Genomic DNA, 27,748 nt, shown 5'->3' on the forward strand with positions numbered 1-27,748 from the left:
TTTTTCGAAAGGGAATGGAGCCGTTATCTCAAAGACACCAGACTCCACTGACAATAAGTAATTTTACTTTGCACAACAGGGGACTTGCTGGTCTACCGCTGCCTCGACTGGTAAGGTAAAGCAGTAAAGATTGTTTTTTTTTATATAGCTAAAATTCATTTTGCATTACTTAGCTTCCGTGCTGGTAGATTTGGTTTATCAAAGATGCTAGCAAAGCATCACAGTACATAAAATAAGCACAGCAGAAACGTCAGATAGGTCAGACTACCATGTTTAACTAAACATACAGTTACAGCTGAAAATAACCACAGACATAATCAATTCCCAGTTGTCCACTTGAAAGTGATTGTTGTTTTCAGCGCAACTTCATGGTGATTCGGTTTATACAAAATTTTGCATCATTTTAAAAACCCTTAAATACTGGTTTGTGCAGAGAGAAGGACTAGAAAAAGCCATGTACAGCATCTTGCTGAGATAACAGCAATCAATTGACAGCAGTGTTGTCTTTCTGCTGTTAAACTCTGACCACAGATGCTTATTCCTGGCATGTTGCTGAGATCAAACATGGGAAACAGTGCTGTGGCGTACGGGTCAGAAACAAATACATCTGTAAAGAGACCCTGTATAGATGATTCCGCTGCACGCTGGCTGCTGTTGGCAGTGCGTGTTTGCATGGGTGTACTGTTTAGTTAGCACATGAGATAATTTTTGCACAGAAGTGAACCCTTGTGCGGCTATCTCTTTGGATTGGGACTAACTCGAGTCCAGCAAGCACATCATACTGTGTAGGACTTTGGGGGTTTGTTGCACTTACTGTCGAAATTTTGCAATGACTTTTTGACAGAAAGCCTGAACCTCGAGCAGAAAACTGAGTCAGTCATTTATGTGGTTAACAATGATGTTGGCAATCTCATTGGTTAGGGAGCCAGTATTTGGCAGGAGGCATGCAGTTTTAACAGCTAATGTAGTTATTTTTCTCACAACATCGCAGTTTTACAGCCTGTATAAAACGTTCACACACACACATACACACACATACACACACATCTCTATTAGTAACCCAGAAAAACAGTTGAGCAAATGAAAAACAGGAATTCAAGGCTGTCTTTAATTCAATAAAATACACATGTAAAGGAAATGCTGCAAAGTACCTCTTTATCTAAAAGTATTATCCTTCTTTTGTGTAACTGGTGATAAGCGCCGTTGGACACAAATAGACACAGCTGGAAATATAGCTAAGGAGTTTTAGTCTCCACAGTTGTTTACACAATCAAGTTTTTTTGTGGGCCGCGATAAGGTGCATGGATATCCTGTGGTCTTTGCCTAGTTAATGTGTACGGACCGCACACTGGCTCTGCTTTCACTGAGTTATTACGCAGAGTGTAATTTGAAACAATTACAAAAACACTGGCCCACTTGTTACAACACTCATTTTCCCCTCACATATACAAACCACAGATTCAATAGCTTTACATGTTTTTCAATCACACCCAGTGGAGCAGTGTTCAGTGTGAAAAAGTATAGCATTTCATCCTAGCTCGCATGGTATGGGATAATCTTTCACATTTTGCCTGGGGTTTGTTTTGCTATTTCAGCAGAAACTTGTGCAAGCCATGTGAATTACCATAGGAAAAGGACGATAAAAATACCAAATGATATTGTATCAGATGTAAATGAATAAACTATTTGAATAATCAGGGCAAATAATTTGTTATCTGTGATAATAAATGGTGTTTATTGTCCTTTATTCTGTGAGATGCATTGCAGAGATAACAGGTTTAAACACACAAGCGGGGAGAGATAGTGTAATGCTGCATGGAATGAGGGATTTTGAGCTGCGCACTAAGCTATTAAAAGCTTTTTTTGCAAATTCTAGCTACAATAACATCAACAAACTTTGAATTATAAGACAAATTTAAAGTTTTATGTCAATTACAGATTCTCCGTAAGTGCAGGTCAGATTTGTGGGAGCCGTGCAACATTAGATTTATCTGATTTGTTCTGACACATCTCTCACTGTATTTTCACACATTCTGTTTTGCAGGCCTTGCCATTGTTCAGAGATCAGGGTCAGCCAGTGATGATCTTTCGCAGTTTGCGGAGATGGACACCTTTAGCAATGTGAGTACAGTTTCACTTTTGGCCCCTCATAGCAAGCGTAGCTGAACACAAAAGAGGTCAGGCCTTGTACCTCCATCTCTCTCACTGAAGGTGCTGGTGCAGTCTGACCATTGACATTTAGCATTCCTCCGTGCTGCCTCTGGGTTCTCAATGGGGGATTGAGGGGTGCAGAGGCCAGTGCCTGGTTCTCAAGGGTAAAAACAAAAAGGCTCTTGAAAATCCCAAGGAGTTCCCATGATCCCAGGAAAGACCTTGATCCGACCTGTGTTAGATTTCCATTCCACGGATTAGGGCACACAAAAAGTACATATTTGGCTGATTTATTTTTGTCTTTTGCTCTGGACTTCAGACAATGAATTGCAATGTTTCCTTGACATGTCTGGCATGGTGATTTGGCAATAATTAGAATTTATAGAAGTTTCACAGTTTAGTCCAGCTTTTTTCCCCCATAATCATTCAGCATTCATGCTCTTCACTGACATTTCTAAGTCAGCGCAGAAGCTTGTAGTGACATTTTATGGTGAAAAGTTTTCAAAGTCATTTTTCAAGGTTTTTTTTCCCCAGTAACATACATAATCTGTTAGCATCAAAGGAGCACACATGCATAAATAATTGACTAATTCACTTAAAGGGGGCCAGCGTAGATTAATTAAGCTTGAATACTAATTATGTTTTCTGTCTACACCAACTGACGCGGTTGTTGTTTAATAAGAAACTGTTTGGTGGGTCACAATTACCGTGCACATATAAAGCTGCTCTATAAATTAAGATGGTTTCACATTTTAAGGGCAGAATTGGCTTTGTGTGCCTTTGAAACAAAATGCTAACCTTATCTGTAGTGATTTAAATAAAGAGGCTTTGCAGAAATTTTCATTATTCCTATGACATTTTATTGATGTGGTCATTTCTATTATGTTGAAAGATAAAAGGAGACTTTATAAACAGGAAAACAAAATCAACTTTAATGTCTGTATTGATTTAGCAAGGCATCTAGTCTCATCTTTATTATGCCTTTTATCATTTTATTACAACCCATTATGACACACAGTATATTCACACATATATTCATATTAAGACGAGATGATTTCATTCACTTGCACATTTGATCACATTCAAATTCTGATCAGTGCCACTTTAAGAAACACAAACACAAACCAAATATTATGGATTTTTAAGTACAAATTAGAACTCTCTATGTAAAGCTTCAAAACTCTTGTCATTTCTAGAAACACTCTCGTCCTTGACTCCTTATGCCTCACGCACAGGCTGCTTGTCTGGAAATGGTAGCTTCAAGTAGCTCTGTGAAGACGAGGTTTTGCTGTCTACGCTCCCCTGGCAAGCAGCGCGCACAGGGACAGAGGAAGACAGCTCAAAGCTGGGGCCTTGTTTACAGCTGCGTGGGGAAGAAAACAGGCAGACGTAAATGAGGGTTGACGGTTTCATGAAGCACAATTGGTTGATGGCAGATTCAATGTGACTGGGCTGAACTGGGCGATGATCCGTACAGTATGCAAAATTCACTTTCTAGCTGGTCTGTGCCCACCAGCCCCTAGCAGCGAGCGGTCTTCCCCAAGCCCTTCTAGCTATGCCTTTGAATGCAACAAGAACTGAACAAGGCATTGTTGTGCTCAATTCCTTTTGACAACAATCACATTTAAGGAAAGAAAGAAAAAAAGTCATGGATTTTTTTTGTCACCAGTTATAAATGATTTTTCTCTCATGCTGACTGCACAGTAAGCAGTTTGTGTGCTGCACAGTGAGATGAGGAAAGTGTGACAGTTTAAGGGAGCATGCATAGATGCTTGTAGATGACAGGAGAATGAACTCAGGGCTTATTATGTGTGCCACTGTATATGTATGTTGTAATATACCCCAAATTTCTTGGCACAAGATTTTGTTGCAGCACTGTGAATTTAACATTTATGTGCAATATGACAGAAACGTGTAAATATCTGCCTGCACTGGGTCAGTTTACCCTGCTGCCATCACAGTATTGAACAGCATTTCTTACCTCTAAAAACCCATTTTTTTTCATGAACCTCTATGATACATGTTTTTCCTCAGGATTGAATTGTTGTTTATCGTTTCAGAAATGCAACATCTGCATGTTCCATCCGGTTATGGCACATTAAACAACAGTCCTTGTATTACAAGGAGCATGCTGTCAATGTCAGTGGGGTCCAGGGAACGAGATGAGAACCAGGCATTTTTCTTAGCTCTCTAGACAGAGAGGCTCACATGGAGCTGTGTGGATTAGATTTTTAGTGACAATGACCCAAAGCTTTAGGCCCGGGGTGTATGTACTGTACTCCTTCTGTGTTCCTTCCCTTGTGTGTTTACCAGGGTCTTTTTTTCACTGGTACAGAACTTAAGGCAAGAATACATTCATAGTAATCAGAGGACGTATTGACATTTGCAGGACATGGAGCTCATTTACTTTGCATAGTGAGAAACATGGGCACTGTTAAAAATGGGAGCAAAACAAAACGGTGCCCAGAGGAGAATGAACTGATATGACAGTTACATAAGGGAGAGAATAAGAGGACTATAAAAACTTTTATAGAAAAAAAAATCTCAAGTAATATTCTTAAAATTGCTGTTACACTGCAATGTCTGAATTATGTATATGAAGGCAGCTATACGTTACACTTTTCTAGATATTCTAGATTATTCTGTGCAGTAATTAGGGCGATAAACAAAATACATTTATATAGCCTAAGATAAAACGTAATGTGATTTCTCCTTTGATCTCTCCAAAGTGCCTTTAGCCCTCAGGGCAAAAGCAATAATTAATAAAGAGTGTTATCCTCCTTCATTGTTCCAATTTGATGATTAATTACTTTGGCAAAATAATGTATCAACTCATAAAATAACTTTCACAGTGTGTGTTGTTAAATAACCGAACAACAATCTTACAGTATGGAGTGAAAAGTGAATTCACTATAGAGGAACATTATTTGAAATGTATTCGTTATTGTTTTTGGAATTGTCTGTAAGTGCAAATTGTCTGTAAATTTAATACCATATAATGAATGCAAATGTCACGTAGCTTATTTAAATGGCTTCTTCACTTTACAGCACAATATTGTTAAACTAGCCCGGTATAATACAAAGCAAATGGTGATTGTGTGCATATTTTTTTATTAGTAAAAATTACCTGATTAATTTTCCCATAATTGTTTCAGGGAGTTTCTCAATTTGCATATGCACCCAAACAATATTTGTCTTGCAGAAAGGTGTGTGTGTCTGACGAAATGAAAATAAGCAAATGAAAGAAAACACAGGGAGACAATCACCACTGATGCCGACTTTGCCAGCCTCATACTGCACAGTATGTGAAACTCAGAAAAACTGATTGGTACCCAGTCGAAATGAAAATGGTTTTTAAATAAGTTACAATTAGATAAGCATTAATCTCAGTGGTATAAATGAATGTCTTGCTGTAGGGCTTGTTGAATGTAAAAACAGATTTACAAAAACTCCTCTTACCAGATTGGTCTGGAAGTAGTCCTTCTCTATTTTAATTGCTCTGTCATTTAGAGTTGAAATAAGCCCCCCCACCCATTCTGCCCCTTGATTTTGCCTTTGAAATTAAATATTGTATACAAATACATGCTGTTCATGGGCATGAGCACAGTTCATCATTGAAATCTGCATAAAATGATGCTTAAAAAGCTCCATACGCTTTGAGCAAGGGAGCTCTTTTATATGGTGCATTCTTATGTAAACATATCCATAACAAAAACAACTACTTATGCCTATTACCTCAGCTTTCTTATTGTTCTGCTCGTCCGCAGAAATGAGAGAAATGTGGGACTGCAGAGTTTGTTCCACATATTCTTAATTTCAAAGGAACCCATACATGCTTTCATACATTCCTCCTTTTTCTTTCCATTTCATGCCAGTGTGGACCACCTACAAGTCCAAATAGTGTCGACCTAGCATGTATGGACAGACAGAAAGACAGATACATAGATACATAGAATTTTTATTACATTTGTATTTATCATGCTTTACACATTACCTCTATTATGAAATAACTATTTCATTTTCGACATACAAGGGGCCTGACATGGCGTTATTTAAAGACTATTTTTATTCCTCTCCTTTGAGATTTTTTTAGGTTGAGTTCATGTGAATGGAAGTAATGAGAAGTGTGCCTGGATTTCCATACTCATTTGCACACCAAGACTGTGTACTCTCATACAGCCTGTGTAAGAAATGCATAATTCTCCAGGAGAGAGTGTTGTTGCCCATTCATTTTAGAAACAAGGAGGAAGTATTTTAATGTGACCTTCATTACACATTCATGTCAACTTTTCTTATCTATTTATGATTAAATTCTTTTCCACTCCTGTTGTTCAATTAGTGCTTGACCCCTTTAGCGGCGATGTAAATTAAATGACATTTTAGTGTCGTCCCATATTTAAAATACTGCGTTAGTTGCGGATCATAAATGATGATCTTCATTCTGCAGCTAATTTATTCATTTAACAATTTCCCTCCAGAAGTTACAGCAGAAGGCTCTGCAGCAACCTAAGCAGAAGAAATCCAAGTCGGCTGAATTTCTGATGGGTGAGTCCTGCTTGATGAGTTATTGCTCATAATTTGTGTAAGGATTAATTAACTAATTACAGACAAATGGCTTTGGGCTAAATTTTGCTCTTGCTTGTCAGGGCGCAATTTGTAATTATTTTAATCATTTCTTCTTCTTCTCTTTTTTTTCTCCTCCTTTGCAAGATTCTGATTTAATTTTAACCTAATTGTGTTTTAGTGTCATTCGAGGAGGATGCGCTTGAACATTTTGGGGCAGAGAAATCACCAGTAGAAACATTTCATTGCCATTAAATGTGCTTTGTTTTTTTATGAGTCACTTTGACCTAACTGTTGTGTTGCCCCTTCATGTCAGTGTTTGTATTTTTATTTATGTTTCTACTTATTTTGTCAGGGAGAGAGGAGAGAGCTGCTCTGGTGGGCATAGAAAACCCAGCCTTCGATGGAGGAGGAAGCACCGAGCTTTCTGTTCCTCCGGTTTGGCTGGGGAGAGAAATTCGAGGTGACAGGCCAGATAGCACCCTTGCAGCTCACCCAAAAAAAATGGAGCTGCAAGCCCCTGCCAAAGAAAGAGGTGAAGCTTCATTTTTCATTAGCCTCAAATTTGTTGACAGTAGATGTGTTCCTGATCTAACCTTTCTCTCACTCCCTCTTTCTTTCTCTCTTTCTCTCTCTCTCTCTCCATTCGGGGGGCCCTTGGTCCCTGCATTCCAAGGCAAGCGTGTCCTAACAAGCAACCCTCGTATAACTTCTTCCTCCGCTGGAGAACGCTACAGTAGTGGGTGTTGTATCTCTATCTAGAAGTACCCTCGACACAATCAGCCTTGACTCCCACTCTCGGCTACATGCCTTGTGGTGGGCTGGAGTCATAGGAGAGTGCATTTACATACGCTACTACGCTACCAAGCCGATCCGCTGTCTGTGTGGTGTACTCACAACGCCCCCGAAACACGGCTTAAGGCCAATCAGGCATACGAATATGCCCCCTTATAATTCAGTATGTCAGGGAGAACTCTTGAGGAATGGGATGGTAAATTAGGATGCGTTCAAGGTTGCGAGCGTGCCAGTTTTCTCAGGGATGAGTCACATGTAAGATTCTTGATTTAATGTGGTTTATTTTGCTTTTGCTGTGCATGGCTAGTAATTATTATCAATTATTGTCATGATGTTTTATGCACAAGAGGTAGGATTACATTTAAGAACGGTGCGTGGAACTGGCCAGCATGTTAACAAAAACATTTTCCATGAGGTCAGAAAGTCAGACCATAAACATAACGTATATGATATAGGAGATAAATGCTAAACCTAAACCAGTGATTAAAAAGACTTATTCACTGGCTTAAGATAACGGCTTTAGCAAAGCAATCAACAGTTGCAGAAGTCAGTCATCTTTGTTTCTGTTTTGTTTTTCACTCTTATATCACAGTCAAATCTGAGGTCATATTTCAGATATATATGACAATGAAAGTCGGCTTGTTCTGGCTGTCTGTGTCTGTCCATGCCTCTTTTCCTCTTGATCACAGTCGAGATCAAAGACCTATAGCGTCAGGTTGCCTCTGTTTGGGGAGACACAACTTTCTACTGTTAAACTACAGACAAGTGAGAGTAATACTGGAATTGGAAAAGGTTATCTCATGTTGACTCATTAATTTATTGTACCTTTTACTGCTCAGTCTTTTACATCGACAGTCGAAGGGTGATACATTCTGTTGTTGTTGATACAGTACATTTATAATGCATGTTTTGGGGCAATTTGAGTTTCAAAATGAAAATGCAGCATGTTACCACTCACCATGATATGAAATAAACTTGTTCATAAAATGTATTTAAAACACATCATTATGTTGTCTTAGATAAGATCATACAGTATGTTGATAGTAGATTGCCTGATATCATCTATAATTCCAACTGTTTTTGGCTTTTTCCATTCCTATATTCTTATCATAAAACAAAAACAAAACAGAAATGTAAAAAGCAGTAGAGAAGAAGAAGATTAAAATTGGTTTACACACTAAAATGATCTCTACATACAATATGTTCTGCCACAAAATTCAATTTAAAGTTCAAATTAAGAAAACAAAACTAACCCTAATTCTCAGAAGGTTGTTTTATTGGGAATACAAGGTCCACTGTCTCTTAGCGTATCGATATAGACACTTTTTTTCCACATATATTGACATGCTGATGATGAAAGATGAGTTAAGTCACTGTTTTCCCTCTCTTCTTTTTGTTCCATTAATTGCAAATGCAAATTAGGCCACTTGCCTTCCCCTTAAAGCATACAAAATGAACTTAGCCATATGGTAGTTTATTGATATTAGAACTCAGGAAAATGTAATACATTTTAAATCTACAGTGTCATGTTTATAACTTTATTGCACCCAATATAGGATTTACATAAACAAACTATAAATTGCTAGCATGAAAATAAGCCTCACTTTTTCATTAGTAAGTGCGAATATGCATAACAGTTCAGTGATCACGAAGGCAGAATGTTCCAGTGTTTGTGACACTTCTATTTGGCCTTCACCAAAATCTTTCATTATCTCTTATTCTCTGTTAGCAGGCAAGAAGTGCTAGTTATTGATAATATGCATATAAGAACAGAGAATTGAAATTTTCATTAAAGAGATGAACTGGAGGACAGCCAGACTATTTAGGTAAATCACAGATATGATTCAAAAAGGCGATCCACGAAGCTACCACCATTATGCAAATTTGTGTTTGAAAAAAGGGTTTCATAACCTCAGAGCTATTTGCGGAGAAATTGTTCAAACTCTTTGTTAACGATGTGGAGGGATTTAACACGTGAATTTCACAGTCAATTTATGGCGCCGTTGAGGAGTCATACGGCTGCTCCTCGTTTAATAAGTTTTGCAGTCGGACTGTTTAACTTCGAGTGAGGACAGGAGTGTGAAAAACCTCATGCAAGATATTTCATATGAGCACGAAAGAATCCATGTGAGCTTTTTTGGGCAGTGGCCTAGTGGGCCAGTGGTGCTTATGCAAACACACTTACTCACATTTTTATGCGTCCAAGCGCTGATACCCACAGACTTCTATAAAGGCGATCCTTGTGTGGAATATATAACATGATTTAATGCACCATGCATTTTTTTTTGCCCCACAACCTGAGAAATACAAGTAAAGCAATTTAGATTGGAGTGAAATATTCAAGGCCTGTAATGAGAATGATTTGGGGTTAAGAAAGCTGCTTGGTGGGGTGTACCCTTAATAGAAAGAGCCCCGGAGCCATTGGATTCCCATAAACTCTGTGGAGCAGACTTGATACCCATAGGTCAGTGATTGCTAATAAGAAGTCAATGAGACATGGGCTCAGGTTATTTTCCTTTGGATCTGCTCCTCCAAACTTGCCCGGTCCTCTAGGCCGCTGACCTCGGAGTATTTAGAAGGTATTGTCTTTGAAATTCCAGGTACTTTTGAGCTTGTAGACTTTCTCATTAGTTCCTTTTGAACACGGCAAACATATGGCAGTCGTATTTAAGAGATTGCCTGCCGTGACCTTTTGCGGCATGCTAATTAGGCCCCAGAGCACCGCAGGCCGTGGAGAGGTGCACAGAGAAACCCAGCAGTCTCTTTCCCAGTTCTCTCTTTCTGCCTCTGTACTCCTGTCTCATCTTGGCTCTGCCTTATCTGGTAGCAGCCGCTGCCCCTGCCCTTCGACAGTGTGGGTTTCAAAATTAACATTTCGCTTCATGTGCTTCTAATAACCACTAACCTGAACCTGTACAACTCCCCTCTTTCCTCCCCGCCAACACCCCCTCCCACAAACTCCCAACCCCTCTTTCTCTCATTCTCTTGCCTCTCGCACTTTCCACAGGAAATAAATGTGCCCAAAATTACTTTGACCCGTCGTCAGCAGAGCAGACAGACCCAAGGCATTGCAGGACGGCTGGGGTCAGCGCTGAAGATGAGCTGGAATTAAGTATGCCATTCTCTGTCATAATAGTTCTCCTCGGTTCATTAAAGTGAGGTGAGAGAGATCACTAGTCTCAGGCCGCCATTTGTGACGGCAGGACAGTCTATGTAAATACACCAAGTGATGGCATCACAAGATTGGCTACCCAACTCACTGTCATTGACGAAGGTCACGTATCATTGGTCAGTTTTCATTTCACTGTGGCTTTTTCTTTCCCCTGTCAAATGACACACGCAGAGCCACATCAGTAGTTTGCAGCCCCCTCCTAAAGTAGGCCTATTAAAAGCGAGCTCCTGGGAGCCAAGTAATATGCATGTTATAATGAAACATGGCTATTAATGGAGAAGCCATTTCACCTGTATCTTTTGGATATCACTGCCGTGTAATATCAAAGGATTCGCCAAACCAAATCTCATCACATGATGACAGGCCGGCTAACAGGCATGTTAATGCTCCTATTTCATTACCCCTCTGCATACACTTGATTTTCACCCCTCTCCAGCCACGGCTAATATCTCCGGTTTGCATGTTAAGATGTGGTTTAGATTGACTTGTCTGATAAGTAGAAAGTAATTTTGAAGCACACAGATGCATGTAATTTTCCAGCACCTTTGAGGGTGTACTCATTTTATAATTGTTTTGACTTGTAGCAATACTGAATGCTGATGAAAATAGGCTGTACCAAAGAATGGCTGCCTTGCTGGATGAGGACGACACCTTCATAAATATACCGGGTATGTCTCCCTGTATTGCTGTACTCCTGTTCCTTGGTAATTTAGAAGCAGCTGATTGGTTTGCTCTAATCACAATAGCAAAAATAAGTTTTTAAACTTATATTTAAAACAATTACTTTACTTTTATATTGCATGAATTTAATTTAATAATTAAGAATTAAATTTTGGGACATGTAGTGCTCCTTTAATCCCTTGAGATTATTTAAATGACATGTCCTATTTTATTTTCCTGTCAGGAGCATATGTTAATATACTTTTTCCAGATGTGTGTGTAACTGCTGGTAAATGTTAAGATCTAGTGTATTAATTCTGTTTACACACTTCAGAACGGTTGTGATATATTGACCAAATTAGCAAAGTTACCATTTGAAATAGTGACCACAGCATGACCACTGAATCCGAAAGTTTAAAGGTACTGTGTCTTTAAGAAAAGCTCAAGACAGTGAAACCATAAACAACCCAGACACAATTAAGATGCTACATTTTCCACTAATACTGAAAGCAGCACTCACACAGAACAAAGACTCAGACTAGAAATGGACCTTCACTTGTAGTCGGTGCTTTCCAAGCACAGCCATTGTCTCACAGTAGGCGTGCCTTTTCTCATTAGCTCAGTTTCATTTAAATATGTAGCCAACCAGGCAACATTGAGGTGGTTTAAGCTTAGCATTGTTCTGGGTGAAGACAGTCGCACCAGATCCTGTTGACATGACGCACATCTCCCTTGTAATTCCAGCGCACAAGTGATGGGTTTAGGCCCGCTTCAACACGGTAGAATTTAGCTGGCTTGTATTATTTGCCATTGTCTCGGATTTAGCTGTACCACTGAGATTAGCAGCCCCATCCATTGTCTTGGAATGTTCATGAAATCCCACAGAAAAAGTAAAGAGGATCTTGGATTAACAGTTCCTCCGTGCAATAGGCTGAGAAACCAGGAAGGAAGGAGAGAGAGGAAGAGAGAGAGAGAGCTCTTAGTTCTGTACTGTTGGAGTCCAACTGCGGTGAGTGCCAGTAAGCACTTCACCAAGCTACAATAGACTTGAAGACAATCACCTTATGCTGTTGTATGGATGCCTCCCACCGGTGTAGGCCGCAAGTCTTCTTTGCAGCTGCAGAACCAGCTCAGTGTATCAGTCACTACTGATCCTGACATTTTGCGACTGCTTGTCAGGCTTTTGTCTCAGCTTTTACAGTCTGCCACAAAGCAACATGCACATTTCACAAGAAAGAGCATGAATATGACAAAGTATTAATGAAATGGACAGTGGCCAGTGCTGTAGACGTTTTCTCAGAAAACAAATTCCTGGAGAAATCCCCCTCTGTTTCCAAGATCTTCAGTTCTTCCTCTTTATCTCGATAGATTCTATTGCTTTGGCTCGGAGATGAAAGAACGCAGAATTGGTATGCTATTCATTCTAGTTCTCTGTGAGGCGTTAGGCATTGATATCAGCTTCTATGTGAAAAGCATTAGGCAGTGATAACAGCTTTGGCTGTTGCACATATTGGACTGCACACGTCGAATACACAGATGCTAAAAAGAAAACCTCTTGCTTTCTACCAACGAGGCGGTGCAACAAAACTAAAAAGACGCACTGCAAGCAGGTTAGCTACTGTAGATGGTGCTTTTCTGCTTTCAGTAATGGATTCAAGGTTGATAACTAGAATCTAGTTCACATATGCACATATGTTGGAGAACAAAAACTTTTTTTCAGTGTATGGGCTTGTTGTTTGTAAGTTATTTTGGAGGTTGGTGAGTAAAAATGCTTAATGCTGGTGCCTTTTTTTTTCTCACATCAAATTAGCCACGTAAAAACACAGCAGTTATTCACAGCAATATGCAAATAGATACTACTTTGATTTGTGCATAGAAACACAGACACATGTACTCAGTTCTGCAGCATCAGTTCAACCTTACCCTGTTCTACATCTGCTCTTAAGTAAAAAACAAACAAACCTGTGATTATTAAATTCCAGTCATGCATTTTGTCTAATTTTCGGATGAATGTTATGAAATATTTCCATTAAAGACCAAAGATTTTGCTTGAATTAACAACTGCGAGCATATTAGCAAAAAAAAAAAAAAAAAGACAAGCTAATGTGGTCCACGTTTAATGCCCACGTAGAACTAAGGTTCTGTCAAGATCAGGATTTGAGGACTAAAAGCTTTGGTACTTTAGTGTTGTGAATGTTCACATTGTATTTGTGAGTTAGTGTTTCAGATTGTCCACCTGAATAAATGTCTGTATATACATACTCATCCATGTGAGTGTGTATCTGTTTCTCGTTGTGGTAAGTATGCACATCCATCAGTATGTGTATGCATGTGTGTTTCTGGTTGTGTGTGTGTGTGTGTATCTGTGTGCGTGTCTGTGCATGCCCACTGATGCGTATCTCTCCAGGTACGCTGCTAGCCTCCAGGGATGAGGAGGTGTTGGAGGTGAAGGCGGGTGATCCGGTGCTTCAGCGGCGACTGCTGCTCCACGGTGGTGGTGATGCCTCGGGCTCCAGGCCCTCCCAGGCCCAAACCATTGCCAAAACCCAGGCTGGGGCCAGTGCTGGGCTGGGAGGAGAGGCTGGACTCGAAGCTGGGAGGATGGTAATGGGCAGAGAGAGCACTGTAAAAAGTAATGCTATGCTTTTATTTGTGTCTTATATTTGATTTCTTTTTTGGAGAGACGTGTATTGTAGTATTAAACTATTAAGGTTAATATGATAGTGTAAAATGTGTTTTATTTTGACTACATAAAAATCAATCATTAAAGCTATCGAGAAAGTTGTATACATTTTTGTACAATTCTTTGTCTCTGGACAGTATTTTATTTCCACAGATTTTTTTTGTGGACATGATAGGACATGTGACATAATATCAAATATTTATGTATTTTGCCGCAGTATTGTTTTATTTTTTATATTTATTATAAGGTTTGTGATGCCTCTGTATTATTTCTTGCAGCGAGGACGGTTGAGGAGGTGATCCCCCACTACGCCCAGCAGCTGAGGGAGCGTGTGCGGCCTGACATGATCACGCTTGGCAGCCTTTCACTGCAGCAGGTCAGGGCTACAAAGAGGAATATCTGTGTCATCATCCCATATTCACCAGCACATCAGCCGTGTCCATTATGCTGTGTATCAGTGGCTTTGGCTAATGGACACAGAGTGTGTGCATGTGCGTGCGTGCATGTATCCGTTTTGTCTGTTCACGTGTGTTTACGTACGTGTCTTACATCCTCGGCTTACTAATTTTCTTTCTCTTTCTTTCCATATTTGCTCCACTTTTTGTCCCCAACCTTTTTTTTTTTCCCCAGCGCTACCTTTATAAAAGTTCTGCATTTCATTTTCAGTGCAGATGGTCTGAATCTGAGCTGAATGCACTCATGTGAAATTGCTTTTTGTAGAAGATGTATTCAGGGTTAGGTAACTCATTCATCCTCAGCTCAGAATGAGTGCATGGATTTTCAACTGTATAATCTATGCTACATATGATATCCTCACACAATTAACTTATTTGTGGAGACAGTTTTGTTCTGTCTTTGAACTTTGTTGTGCTTTATTATGCATATTTGTTTCTGACAGAAGCTGAATTTCCGTGGTTCTTTACCCGTCTTATGGTCTTTTCAGGAAAAAATAGAGCGTGACTACTTTTTATTTTCCGACCGGGGAGTAGGGATATTTTGAACTAGCGTTAAGATCTGAAGCTTCTTTCAAAACAAGTGTTTGTATTCCATCAGTTGGAAGAGGAATGGGAGAGGATACAAGAACATGGGGTTTCCATTGTGTTGGCAAATCTAGATTGCAAAGAAACCCAAACATTAACGCATATATAGAAAGAATGCAGAACTTCTATCCACTGTATTTTTAGTTCTAATCTCACTTGAAAAGAGAGAAGGAGTATCAAATTATATGAATAGAAAGTAAACGTAATTGGGGAAAAATGGTTCAACAATGTCTCACCATCACTTGGAAGCCACAGCAACAGTTGACTCATCCTCCCGTACTGGATAATCAGCGGCATCTACTGTGTACTGTATCAGTATTGGGATCAGTGTTATCTTATTCTGCCATAATATGTATGCGCTCTCCTACTGTTTCCACACCCACCTCCCATTGAAAGCACATTATCCACCAGAGATTTCACATCTATTTTAAAAATAATAGTGTTTTTCTTCTTTCTCTATTCTGCCGTACAAAGCCTCTACAGGGCGAGACGCTGTCACTTAGCAGTGTCAATGCGTCTGAATGGGGAGTGTGAATGTGCTGACTGAATGTAAAACCGGCAGAAATACTCATCAAACGCTACATGTCTTTAGGGCCTGGCTCAGTATCGATTGCCTGCAGATTGCATTACAGTTGCTCCTTGTGCTTAATTCTGCCATTATGGTGCACTGCACTGTTTCATAAAGCTGCATCCAAAGAAAGTGTGCATGTGTATTTACACGTATTTTCAGCAAGTGGCTCAGAAGGGACCGCTGAAGAGGAGTGAGTGGGCAAAGAGAAAGAAGAGACTAATGGCCTTCTTCGCTGGGAACGTTGAGGTAAAGGCATGTGTACTGTATATATGCTGTACAGTATGAAGGATGTGTTACTTTTTTAGGAACAGCCCACAGGGCATTAATTCGGGGACTGTATGGTGTTTATAGATCCTTTTACAAGCTCAACACATTCCTCCAAACACACTCTTTCTTCTTACATTTTCCATAACATAAGCCAGTGAAATTCTGATGCTTAAGCGCTCATCTTTAAAAATATTTCATTACAGCCAGTCACAGAAATTACTAATATCTTACATCGTAATTTAGAATGATGTGGTTTAAATTAAATTGTCAATTAGCTGATAATGCTAATGACGGTTAACACATTAGCAGTGTTTGTTAACATATCCACTTTAATATTTCAAAGGAGCCTCATTCACAAAGAGACTGTGACGAGGCAGCGAGAGACGCGCCCCAGCCCAGGCTGAACGCGCTGCTTCAGTGGTGAGTCCAGCCCATTTCATATTTCTCTCCATATGTACAATTGATGTCACATGACTCTAATCATTAATTGTGTGAAAAGCATTTGTATTCCCACTGACATTCAAGAAGGCATGTAATTCATATGTCCTCTGCATGGCTTCTCCTGTCGACGGGCATTGCATTGTGGGTAGTATGGCTCCAGGGCGTGGAAATCTGTCCATGTCATTGGGCTTGGAGGCGCATCAGTTCCTGGGTCCATCCACTTTAGTCTGAGATCACACATCAAATTTCGTAGCCAGAGCCCTGTGGGCAATCAGCTTAGCATGTTTAAGTTTTTAGTAATTATGGACTACCACGCTGGCTGACATGATAAAATCAAGAAACTACTGTACACATCAGTATCTTCTCTTGTGTTTGGTTGTTTTGTGGGTGGGTGGTAGTCGGACACCAGCCCTGTCAGATGAATGTGGTTCGGAGTTTAGCGAGATGACCTCCTCTCGACAGCCTTGAACCCTGTAAATTCCTTCTGATATCAATGGTGGGTGGCTATTAGACATGGGAGACTTTCTATGCATCACCTAGGGCTACATCTGCCTGAAATTTAATGAGAAATGATTTCACTTTTTCTCTCCCTACGCTTATGAAAGAGAAAAAAATAAAGAGGAGAGACGCGGAGCTGACTTGTGGTTTTTGTAACAAATGTGTAATTCATTTGTTTCCACTGTTTCTGATTTAATGGAGGTCGAGTAATTGCATTAGGAAGCACATTGTGCCTTGTTGTGAACTGATGAAAGCACATGTAATACTTTTGATAGGCGAACAGTGAGGAGGGAGAGAGGGAGAGAAAGGAAAGAAAGAGCCAGTGCCTGCCTTTGATGCCGAGCATTTATTTGCTGAATTATCCTTCCTTTTACAAGCATCTTATCCCCAGTCACAGGCGGGCCAGGGCCCCTGTGATATTGCTTTATTTTGAGGAATTAAGAGAGGTGGCGAGGAGACAGAGCGAAGCAACCGCTTATTACATTACCACTGATAAGATTGAAAGGCCGAGAAAGGCAGAGAGAGAGGGAGAGAGAGAGAGAGAGAGAGAGAGAGAGGGACCCAGTGGAAAGTGTTTTGTTGTGGTGTTATTAGATTGAGCTGCTGTTGGCTACAGAGTGGAACAACAGAGAGTCCAAAATGCAGGTGGCTGTTAACAGGGTTAGCTTCTTGTGTTCCTGTGTGTTTTATACGTGTGTGTGTGTGTGTTTGTGTATGTAGCAGCAGAACCATTGAAAGCCCGTCACTCAGAGCGCTGGGGGAAGGCCAAGAGGAAACCACGGCCAAATATGGCCAGATGACAGAGCTCCCAGCATCCTCCTCTTCAGTGTCACAGCCCTGGTGGCAGGTAAGATCTGTGAGCCGTTCTGACTGTGAACCGAGAAACACACATTCATTGGAAAAAGAAAGCACGCAAACAGGAAGTGACATACCTCTTAATCTCTGAGAGGCTTGTTTCACAGGAGGAGATATTGATCCCAAAGTGTTTACAAATCTTAAAAAAGCAGGGTTGTTTGTTCAAAAACACCCCAGTGATGTAATTATGTGAAATCCTGTGATGAATGGGACTTGTTAGAGAATGGGGAAATTATCTCTCATATTTTCTAGTTTTTCAAATTCCTTCACTCCTTTCATGGCGCTAATGGGTGCTGTATGTGCACATGCCTACACAAAGGCACATTCACATGCAGGCACCATACAACGCTGAGCAAAAGGCTTCCCTATACAGTATGCTAACTACTCAGCCACATTTTTTTATACAGTACATAAAGATTTTTTTCCTCTGCTTTGTGTGGATGGTGTCTGTGGTTTTATGAATCTAAGTAGGAGGAAAAAGGAGTCTTTGGAGATGAAAAAGGGGAACAGAGGGAGAGGAGAGAACAGAGAACCAAGTGGAAAAGAGAGAGGGAAGCTGCAGCTTTAGCGGTAGCATCACCAGCTGTGGGAGGAGTGTGCTGTTGTGTTGCATCTGGGGATGAGGCTGCCATGCCACCGTGCTGGCTTAAAGATGTAATGAATCTTCAGTCGGGGGCTTTCCTTCCAGGGTGACAACTGGCTTTGAGGAAGGTTGTAAATGCAGGGGAGATTGTGGTATAATTCCTCAGACTGGCGTTTGTGCCCCCCAGTCACCATTCGATTATCTCCCAAATTGCTGTGTTTCACTGAGATAAAGATTTTTTATGGCTTGCTGACTTGAAACAACCGGCACAGGCAGAATAGGGGGCAAAAGAGGGAGAGGGAAGGAGAGAAAGAGAGAGAGAGAAAGCAATGGCCAAACCTGCCACGCATAGTAATTTCCTTTGGTAAATGACAAAATCTTTGTTTATATGACATTTCCCTAAAATTACTGCAGCGAGATGAATCTGAAATATAAAATGTCACATTTGGCATGCAAAACTATGAAAATATATTTCTGTGCAAAATTCATGGAGGCATTTAATTTAGAACGTGTTTAATAACTAAGGCAGCCTGCATCAGTAATCCTGCCCGGAGGTCCCAAAAAGATTGTCATATTTATTCTCTCCTTTCTTCACCCCCCTCCTTCATTCCGAAGCCAAAAAATTTTAAGGGTAAATGTTCATTGTTAATTAAGATTTACTAATTAAAATGAAAATAATTAACGAGAAAGCTTAATCTCTGAATATTAGCCCATACTTAGAAAGAAAGGAAGTTTTTGTATGTGGCATTTCCTGTCTCTATTAAGAGTGCATTTTGTGTGATCAGTCAATGTGTGGAAAGCCCTGAAAAGATATTTCAGCGAAAGGACGGCTGCTTGCCAGCAAAACCACGGAGGATCCCTTGCTAGAGCCTTTGATCTCATCTGTAGGAGTGCTGTAATGTTATGGCACTTTAGGCACAACTCAGGCTCGGGGCAAACAAACCACCTCTGATATGGAAAATTGGCTCACTTCACCTTTTACCTTCGCCTTGCTGTCTTGACTGTCTCTTACGATGCTTGTGCAAGCATGTGGGCCAGATAATAACAATACTTCTTAAAAACATACATAGTGCAAATAGGACACCAGTGTGATGATATTGTTTTTTTTTTATATTTCTTTGCCTCCTTTTCCTCCTCTCTCATCCTCCTCCTCATCTCCTTCCAGTGTGGGGGTTTAGAGGCCTCCATCACCTCCTCCCAAATGTGAGATGTGTGGGCTAAACCGCTTTGCCACCAATTATACTAATTTCACTTCTGCCTAAATTGTTTTTGTTGTTTTGGTATGCAAAGATGCTCACAGTGGGGAGATTGAGGGGCATTACTGCAGGGCTCAGCACACACCTTCCCCCCTCACAGACTGGCAGAGGAATGGGCACCGCCAGCCAGCGTTAGGTGAATCTGTGTGAGTGTGTGTGGTGTGTGTCTGTGAAAAGGATAGGAATAGTCTCAGGTTGTTAAGTGACAACACAGTGCACAGTATACTGTAAAGCAAACAGTGGCTACAGTGTATGAGTGTGTCTATGTGTGTGTGTGAGCACACGAAGCCCCTGAGTGCTACTATGTCATCGATTGGAATTGAGGGCTTTAATTGCCAGACACTCAAAATTTGCCCTAGGGAGTTGGTCAACATGGTGTAAATTGGAGTACATAAAATAAATGGGCATTAAGAGATGCAACTTAGATAATCAGAGAAAAATAAATGCCTGCACTTAAGGGAGGAAAGGAAAGGGCAGGCTAGGGTAGGGTAGGATGGGGTGGAATATGACAGGATAGGATAGGGTGGGATAGGCTGGAATGTGATGGGATGGATGGGACAGGAGGGGGTAGGATTCGGGTAGGATAGAATAGGCTAGGATGGGGTAGTGTAGGATTGGATAGGATAGGATAGGATAGGATGAGGTAGAGTAGGATAGGATAGGATGGGGTAGTGTAAGATAGGATGGGGTAGTGTAGGATAGGATTGGGTAGTGTAAGATAGGATGTGGTAGTGTAGGATAGGATAGGATGGGGTAGTGTAGGATAAGATAGGGTAGGATAGGGAAGGATAGGATAGAATAGGCTAGGATGGGGTAGTGTAGGATTGGATAGGATAGGATAGGGTAGTGTAGGATAGGATAGGATAGGATGAGGTAGAGTAGGATAGGATAGGATGAGGTAGAATAGGATAGGATGGGGTAGTGTAGGATAGGATGGGGTAGTGTAGGATGGGATAGGGTAGTGTAGGATAGGAAAGGATAGGATGAGGTAGTGTAGGATAGGATAGGATAGGACAGGATAGGATGAGGTAGAGTAGGATAGGATAGGATAGGACGAGGTAGCGTAGGATAGGATGAGGTAGCATAGGATAGGATAGGATGGGGTAGGTGTAGGATAGGATAGGATGCGGTAGTGTAGGATAGGATGCGGTAGTGTAGGGTAGGATAAGATGGGGTAGTGTAGGATAGGATAGGATGAGGTAGTGTAGGATAGGATAGGATAGTATAGGACGAGGTAGCGTAGGATAGGATGAGGTAGCATAGGGTAGGATAGGATGGGGTAGGTGTAGGATAGGATAGGATGCGGTAGTGTAGGATAGGATGGGGTAGTGTAGGGTAGGATAAGATGGGGTAGTGTAGGATAGGATAGGATAGGATGAGGTGGTGTAGGATAGGATAGGATAGGATAGGATGGGGTAGTGTAGGATAGGATAGGATAGGATAGGATGAGGTATTGTATGATAGGATAGGATAGGATAGGATAGGATGGGGTAGTGTAGGATAGGATAGGATAGGATGGGGTAGTGTAGGATAGGATGGGGTAGTGTAGGATTGGATGGGATAGGATAGGATGAGGTAGAGTAGGATAGGATAGGATGGGGTAGTGTAAGATATGATGGGGTAGTGTAGGATAGGATAGATAGGATAGGATAGGATGGGGTAGTGTAAGATAGGATAAGGTAGGATAGGGAAGGATAGGATAGAATAGGCTAGGATGGGGTAGTGTAGGATTGGATAGGATAGGATAGGGTAGTGTAGGATAGGATAGGATAGGATGGGGTAGTGTAAGATAGGATGTGGTAGTGTAGGATAGGATAGGATAGGATGGGGTAGTGTAAGATAGGATAAGGTAGGATAGGGAAGGATAGGATAGAATAGGCTAGGATGGGGTAGTGTAGGATTGGATAGGATAGGATAGGGTAGTGTAGGATAGGATAGGATAGGATGGGGTAGTGTAAGATAGGATGTGGTAGTGTAGGATAGGATAGGATAGGATAGGATAGGATGAGGTATTGTATGATAGGATAGGATAGGATAGGATAGGATGGGGTAGTGTAGGATAGGATAGGATAGGATGGGGTAGTGTAGGATAGGATGGGGTAGTGTAGGATTGGATGGGATAGGATAGGATGAGGTAGAGTAGGATAGGATAGGATGGGGTAGTGTAAGATATGATGGGGTAGTGTAGGATAGGATAGATAGGATAGGATAGGATGGGGTAGTGTAAGATAGGATAAGGTAGGATAGGGAAGGATAGGATAGAATAGGCTAGGATGGGGTAGTGTAGGATTGGATAGGATAGGATAGGATAGGGTAGTGTAGGATAGGATAGGATAGGATGAGGTAGTGTAAGATAGGATGTGGTAGAGTAGGATAGGATAGGATGGGATGTAGGATAGGAAAGGATAGGATGAGGTAGTGTAGGTAGTGTAGGATAGGATAGGATAGGATAGGATGGGGTAGTGTAGGATAGGATAAGGTAGGATAGGGAAGGATAGGATAGAATAGGCTAGGATGGGGTAGTGTAGGATTGGATAGGATAGGATAGGATAGGGTAGTGTAGGATAGGATAGGATAGGATGAGGTAGTGTAGGATAGGATAGGATAGGACGAGGTAGCGTAGGATAGGATGAGGTAGCGTAGGATAGGATAGGATGGGGTAGGTGTAGGATAGGATAGGATAGGATGCGGTAGTGTAGGATAGGATAGGATAGGATGGGGTAGTGTAGGATAGAATAGGATAGGATAGGATGGGGTAGTGTAGGATAGGATAAGGTAGGATAGGGAAGGATAGGATAGAATAGGCTAGGATGGGGTAGTGTAGGATTGGATAGGATAGGATAGGATAGGGTAGTGTAGGATAGGATAGGATGAGGTAGAGTAGATAGGATAGGATTAGGTAGAGTAGGATAGGATAGGATGGGGTAGTGTAGGATAGGAAAGGATAGGATGAGGTAGTGTAGGGTAGGTTAGGATAGGATAGGATAGGATAGGATGGGGTAGTGTAGGATAGGATAGGATAGGATGGGGTAGTGTAGGATAGGAAAGGATAGGATGAGGTAGTGTAGGGTAGGATAGGATAGGATAGGATGGGGTAGTGTAGGATAGGATAGGATAGGATAGGATGAGGTAGAGTAGGATAGGATAGGATGGGGTAGTGTAGGATAGAATAGGATAGGATGAGGTAGTGTAGGATAGGATAGGATAGGATGAGGTAGCGTAGGATAGGATGAGGTAGCGTAGGATAGGATAGGATGGGGTAGGCGTAGGATAGGATAGGATAGGATGCGGTAGTGTAGGATAGGATGGGGTAGTGTAGGGTAGGATAAGATGGGGTAGTATAGGATAGGATAGGATGAGGTAGTGTAGGATAGGATAGGATGGGGTAGTGTAGGATAGGATAGGATAGGATAGGATGGGGTAGTGTAGGGTAGGATAGGATAGGATAGGATGAGGTAGTGTAGAATAGGATAGGATAGGATGGGGTAGTGTAGGATAGGATAGGATAGGATGGGGTAGTGTAGGATAGGATGGGGTAGTGTAGGATAGGATAGGATAGGATGAGGTAGTGTAGGATAGGATAGGATAGGATGGGGTAGTGTAGGATAGGATAGGATAGGATAGGATAGGATGGGGTAGTGTAGGATAGGATAGGATAGGATGGGGTAGTGTAGGATAGGATGGGGTAGTGTAGAATAGGATAGGATAGGATAGGATGGGGTAGTGTAGGATAGGATGGGGTAGTGTAGGATAGGATAGGATAGGATAGGATGGGGTAGTGTAGGGTAGGATAGGATAGGATAGGATGAGGTAGTGTAGAATAGGATAGGATAGGATGGGGTAGTGTAGGATAGGATGGGGTAGAGTAGTGTAGGATAGGATAGGATGGGGTAGTGTAGGATAGGATAGGGTAGTGTAGGATAGGATGGGGTAGTGTAGGATAGGATAGGATAGGATAAATCCCCGTTTCCACCGAACGGTATGGTACAGTTCAGTTTGGTACACTTTTTTCTGTTTCGACTGTGAAAAGTTCTGGATGGTATCAATGTTCCGTACCGTTACCATTTTTGGTACCCCTTCTGTTGGGATACCTAGCACACAGATCTGGTACTAAAAGGTGGAGCTGTGAACACTGCAGTCCGTTGATTGGTCAGTAGCGGATGGTCACTCTGCTCAGGGCTGAGTTGTGGCTGGTTTTGAGGCAGAAGCCACAGTTCATATTGTGGAGAGGCTAGTTAGTAAATTGTAACTATAAAATATAAGGATGTTTTGCTGCCTCCTTCAGCAGCCTGAGTCAGAGAAAAAATAACTTAATTCACTGGGCTGACTGCCGGGATTTTTAAGGTAGAACATTAACACGTAATGGTACTCAATGCATGAGATCACGACGTGAATTGATCAACACAGCTTAAATATTCCATATGACAATTCGACCATTACTTAGGTTTTTATATGACATACACTTTTAGTAATGAGTGAATCTTCAGATGTTATGGTTATGTGAAATGGATATATTCTAATCCTCACTCTGAGAAAAAAAAAGGGTTGCGTAGCGTCGAGCTAAATCAACACTAAATCCCTGAGCTTGCCTGAGACGGACTAAACGCACCCTATTTTTAAATATCCCATGGAGAGAGCTTCTCACTGCAGCCTGTTTTATTTTGTTCTGAAAATGTAGGCATGCAGCCTCGTTCTGTGGATGATAAATGAGGAGCAGACTTTACTCTGTGTCACTGATAATGAGGAAATACAGTGAGTGCTGGACGGAGCAGTGAGTGACAGCAACCCCGCCCACATTTAAGGGTACAGTTTGCAGTGGAAACGCTAGGGTCTAGGTACCATGTCTGAAGGGTTACTTTTGGTTCCACTGGTACCATACTGAAAGTGTTTGGTGGAAACAGGGCTTAAGACAGGATAGGATAAGACAGGACAGGATAGGATGGGACAGGAAAGAATGATGACTACAAATGATCGGAGGGTGTGACAGGGTAGGATAGGATCAGAGCGGACAGGATAAACAAGAATAGAATGGGATAGGATAGGAAAATAAAAGAAAGAACAGGATTGTTAAGGCTAGCAGTCTGCTGATTTGATTTTGATGTTTGTTGTAAACAAATGGATTTTTGGTCTGATGTTATTGGTAGAATAAAGGTGAAGACTCGAAGTCTCGAAACCCATGGGCCATCAGTCTGACAACCATAAGCCCTGGCAGCAACAGCATTTTGTGGATTCCGGTGTAGCCTATGGATATCTGGGGCAGCACTTCCTCTTCCGTGCTCTTGTCATTTCAGCTAATCTATATAAACAGATATCTGCATTAATATGCAGATACATGATTAAAGATAATAAAAAGGTAAATCTTTGTCAGATGATAGTCGATGGGTTCTGAGATTCTGACCAATGCATTTCACTTCTTTTGCTCTCCACATGGACTGTTTACCTGCCACTCAAACCTGACTGGTCAAAACATACTTGAACTACAAACAGGAAGCAAAATGCTGTGGATGCTGATATTAAAATCTTGTACAGTTGCTTAGATGGTCTGCATACAAATACAGGTATCTGTTTATAGAGATAAAGGTAAAGGGATCATCGATAACATCAGGAATCATAATCTGGGTGACATTATCTTAGTCTGTGTCAGGTGAGCAAATGCATTGTCAAAATATCAAACCAGCCAAAACACAGACCAACCAACACTGCTACTGAAGTTTCAAAACATAAATGAAAGTGGCTCTGTTTAAGCCAGATTGACTTTTCATTCAGTGCTGTTCAACAGATGCCATAGGGGACAAAAGACTGAATATGTATTTATATTGTTGTCTGATTATGTTTCTTAAAAAACTAAACTGTCTCACCAGCTTACCCTATTACTCATCCTAAGCCCTAAAAAAGAGGCACATGTCACCAAAACAAACAAGCAAATAAACAACAAGTGGGCTGATGTAGCCTGAAGGTTAGTGGGATGAGCTCTCTACCAGAAGGTTGGTGTTTTGAAACCTTCATCTGAATGGGCAGCTTGGCCAGGGGAAACGAGTATCACTCTCAACTTCGATAACAAGGAATACTGATGTGCCCTTGAGCAAGGCACTTAACCCCTGAATGGTTGAATGGAGATCATCAGATGGAAGCCTGCAGCTGAACTGGGCATGTCTTACACATAAGACTGCTTGACTGCAGTTGGACAAAAACACTTGTTCAGGAAACATATCTGAAGTCATAAAGATGACTAGCCTACTCCAAAACGTGGGGAGTTACATCACTAAATGCACAGATTTCTGGATAAGAATGAATCATTTAGGGGTTGTCAGTGCTATGACGAGTGCCCAGTTATGTCCACTGCAGGCTACATGACAAAAAAACTGACACTTACACTGTGTCCATGCAGTCGTATCCAGATGTGCATCATAATTTTATATTAATCATTTCATGGCATGGCCTACATACAGCAAGGTCATGATATTTTGCTCACCTCACTCCTATACTAAATTACATGCAACTAGAGGTGTATCCTTAAAATCTGAAGTAAAGACAACACTTTGCTACGCTAAAAGTCACACCTAATAACACTAGAGAAAAAAATGGGTTGGATTTTGTTTTATTTTTTTAGTTTCTTTAACGTATAAGGACAATGAGAAGTGATAGATAGATAGATTGTTATTTTCAGCAACAGCTGAGTATGAATGAGGAGGCGTTGTTAAAAACAACATCGGAAGTGATAAGTATCTAAGCAAGCAAACCTTATTTACATAGCACTTTTCCAAACAGTAGTTAGAAAGTGCTTTACAGATGCAGTGGTGTGGGGGCAGATTAGATAACATGACTGTTGACAGAATTTACGATGGTAGCCTCACAGTGTCAACAATTTGTTAACTGATTACTTTCATATTTGTGTGACGCGGTAGTTGATGGCTTAGTGGTAAATTGCAACATCCAACTAACAGACACAACGGCTTTAGCACGATGCAGCTGATAAGCAATGCACACTATTTACCTGCAAAGACACAGTGATGTTATGGTTTTTCTGCAATTATAAGGCTTTGTAGTGCTTAAGAATACGTGTTTCTGTCAAGCTACTAATATTGGCTATAATAATGTTGGCAGATTATCCTCACTTCCAAGATATATCACACAAGTTAAATAATATGTTTGATGAGGTTTAGGTTAAGTGTAGCTACGTTCACAGATCTACTATTAATCATATGTACATGTGTGTCTATGTCAGTTCTCTCCAGTGAGATGACAAATGAGGCAATTAGTCTGACTATCCATTGTAATAGAATCAATAGAAATAAAATTTTGCAATCAAATCTTATGTTCTCCACTTTGTGTATTAAAGGTGAACCAGAGCACGACTCCCCAGCCTGTGGAGGTGTGTGTGTGTTGCCTAAGAGCCACCAGAGACAAGCTACCCAGGGGCCTCTACACTGTCACTGTAGCCCTTCACAGCCATCTAGGGGGTCCAGCTCTGGCTTGGTGCAGTAGGAAAGGGCTGCAACAATGGGCGGCGTCCTCTGAGCCGACGGAGCATCGGGGCCGCTCCTGCGACATTGACCTGCACATCAACCAGAGCCTGTTCATGGTGAGGAGATGTTTTACAAAAGCACTCAAACATAAACGGTGATGATATTGCAACAACTCAGATTCATTCATTTTTAAGCATTTTCAAGAAATAATCAACAATATAATTTTATTTAGTTAATTAAGATGGATTGCCTGAAATTAATTAGGGTATATGATGCAGGAATTGTCAGCTACTGATGTAAAAAAAAGTATTGACAGTCAAAGTGAAAGCCGACCCCAGCTTTGTCTGTTTTGCCTCACTGTATTGTTTTTTGGTGCTGTGTCTGCAAGTTTTGTAGCTTCCTCTTGCTGCTTATGGTCTGGCACCGGTCGCTACCTTTTTATAAAATCCCGACCTCATCTGCAGCTGTGCCCACGAACATCCCGAACACAGCAAAATAAGAAGAAAATAAAAAATACAAGCAGAGGGCAGGGTCTCTGCAGATAAATACACAGCCACACACTTGTAGCAGGTCATGAGTGATGATTGAGAGGATTACTTCTGTATGAGTCAGTACATTGTTTTTTTAGGAAAATCCTACATAGTTAAGCTAGTTGTGGTTAAATGTTTGAGTGTTGCAAAAAAGAGGATAATTCTAAAAACACAAGCATGTAGTTCATAGACTCTAGAAGTTTGGTTTGCAGTCAGC

General features: G+C 41.0%; 1 protein-coding gene across 1 annotated transcript in view; it reads left to right on the forward strand.

Annotated features, from left to right (window-relative positions):
• Positions 1-27,748, forward strand: part of ofcc1 (orofacial cleft 1 candidate 1) — a 100,871-nt gene that overhangs the window by 8,911 nt on the left and 64,212 nt on the right. The window contains exons 4-14 of the mRNA XM_049564706.1: positions 2,045-2,121; positions 6,630-6,696; positions 7,070-7,249; positions 10,517-10,621; positions 11,266-11,349; positions 13,749-13,973; positions 14,303-14,400; positions 15,795-15,881; positions 16,246-16,322; positions 17,562-17,688; positions 26,875-27,117. Coding sequence (XP_049420663.1) covers positions 2,104-2,121; positions 6,630-6,696; positions 7,070-7,249; positions 10,517-10,621; positions 11,266-11,349; positions 13,749-13,973; positions 14,303-14,400; positions 15,795-15,881; positions 16,246-16,322; positions 17,562-17,688; positions 26,875-27,117 — 1,311 coding nt within the window. The 5' untranslated portion in view covers positions 2,045-2,103. The remainder of the gene's footprint in view (positions 1-2,044; positions 2,122-6,629; positions 6,697-7,069; positions 7,250-10,516; positions 10,622-11,265; positions 11,350-13,748; positions 13,974-14,302; positions 14,401-15,794; positions 15,882-16,245; positions 16,323-17,561; positions 17,689-26,874; positions 27,118-27,748) is intronic.

This window comes from Epinephelus fuscoguttatus, linkage group LG21 (assembly GCF_011397635.1).
Source record: "Epinephelus fuscoguttatus linkage group LG21, E.fuscoguttatus.final_Chr_v1".
In the NCBI taxonomy this organism is placed as follows: domain Eukaryota; kingdom Metazoa; phylum Chordata; class Actinopteri; order Perciformes; family Serranidae; genus Epinephelus; species Epinephelus fuscoguttatus.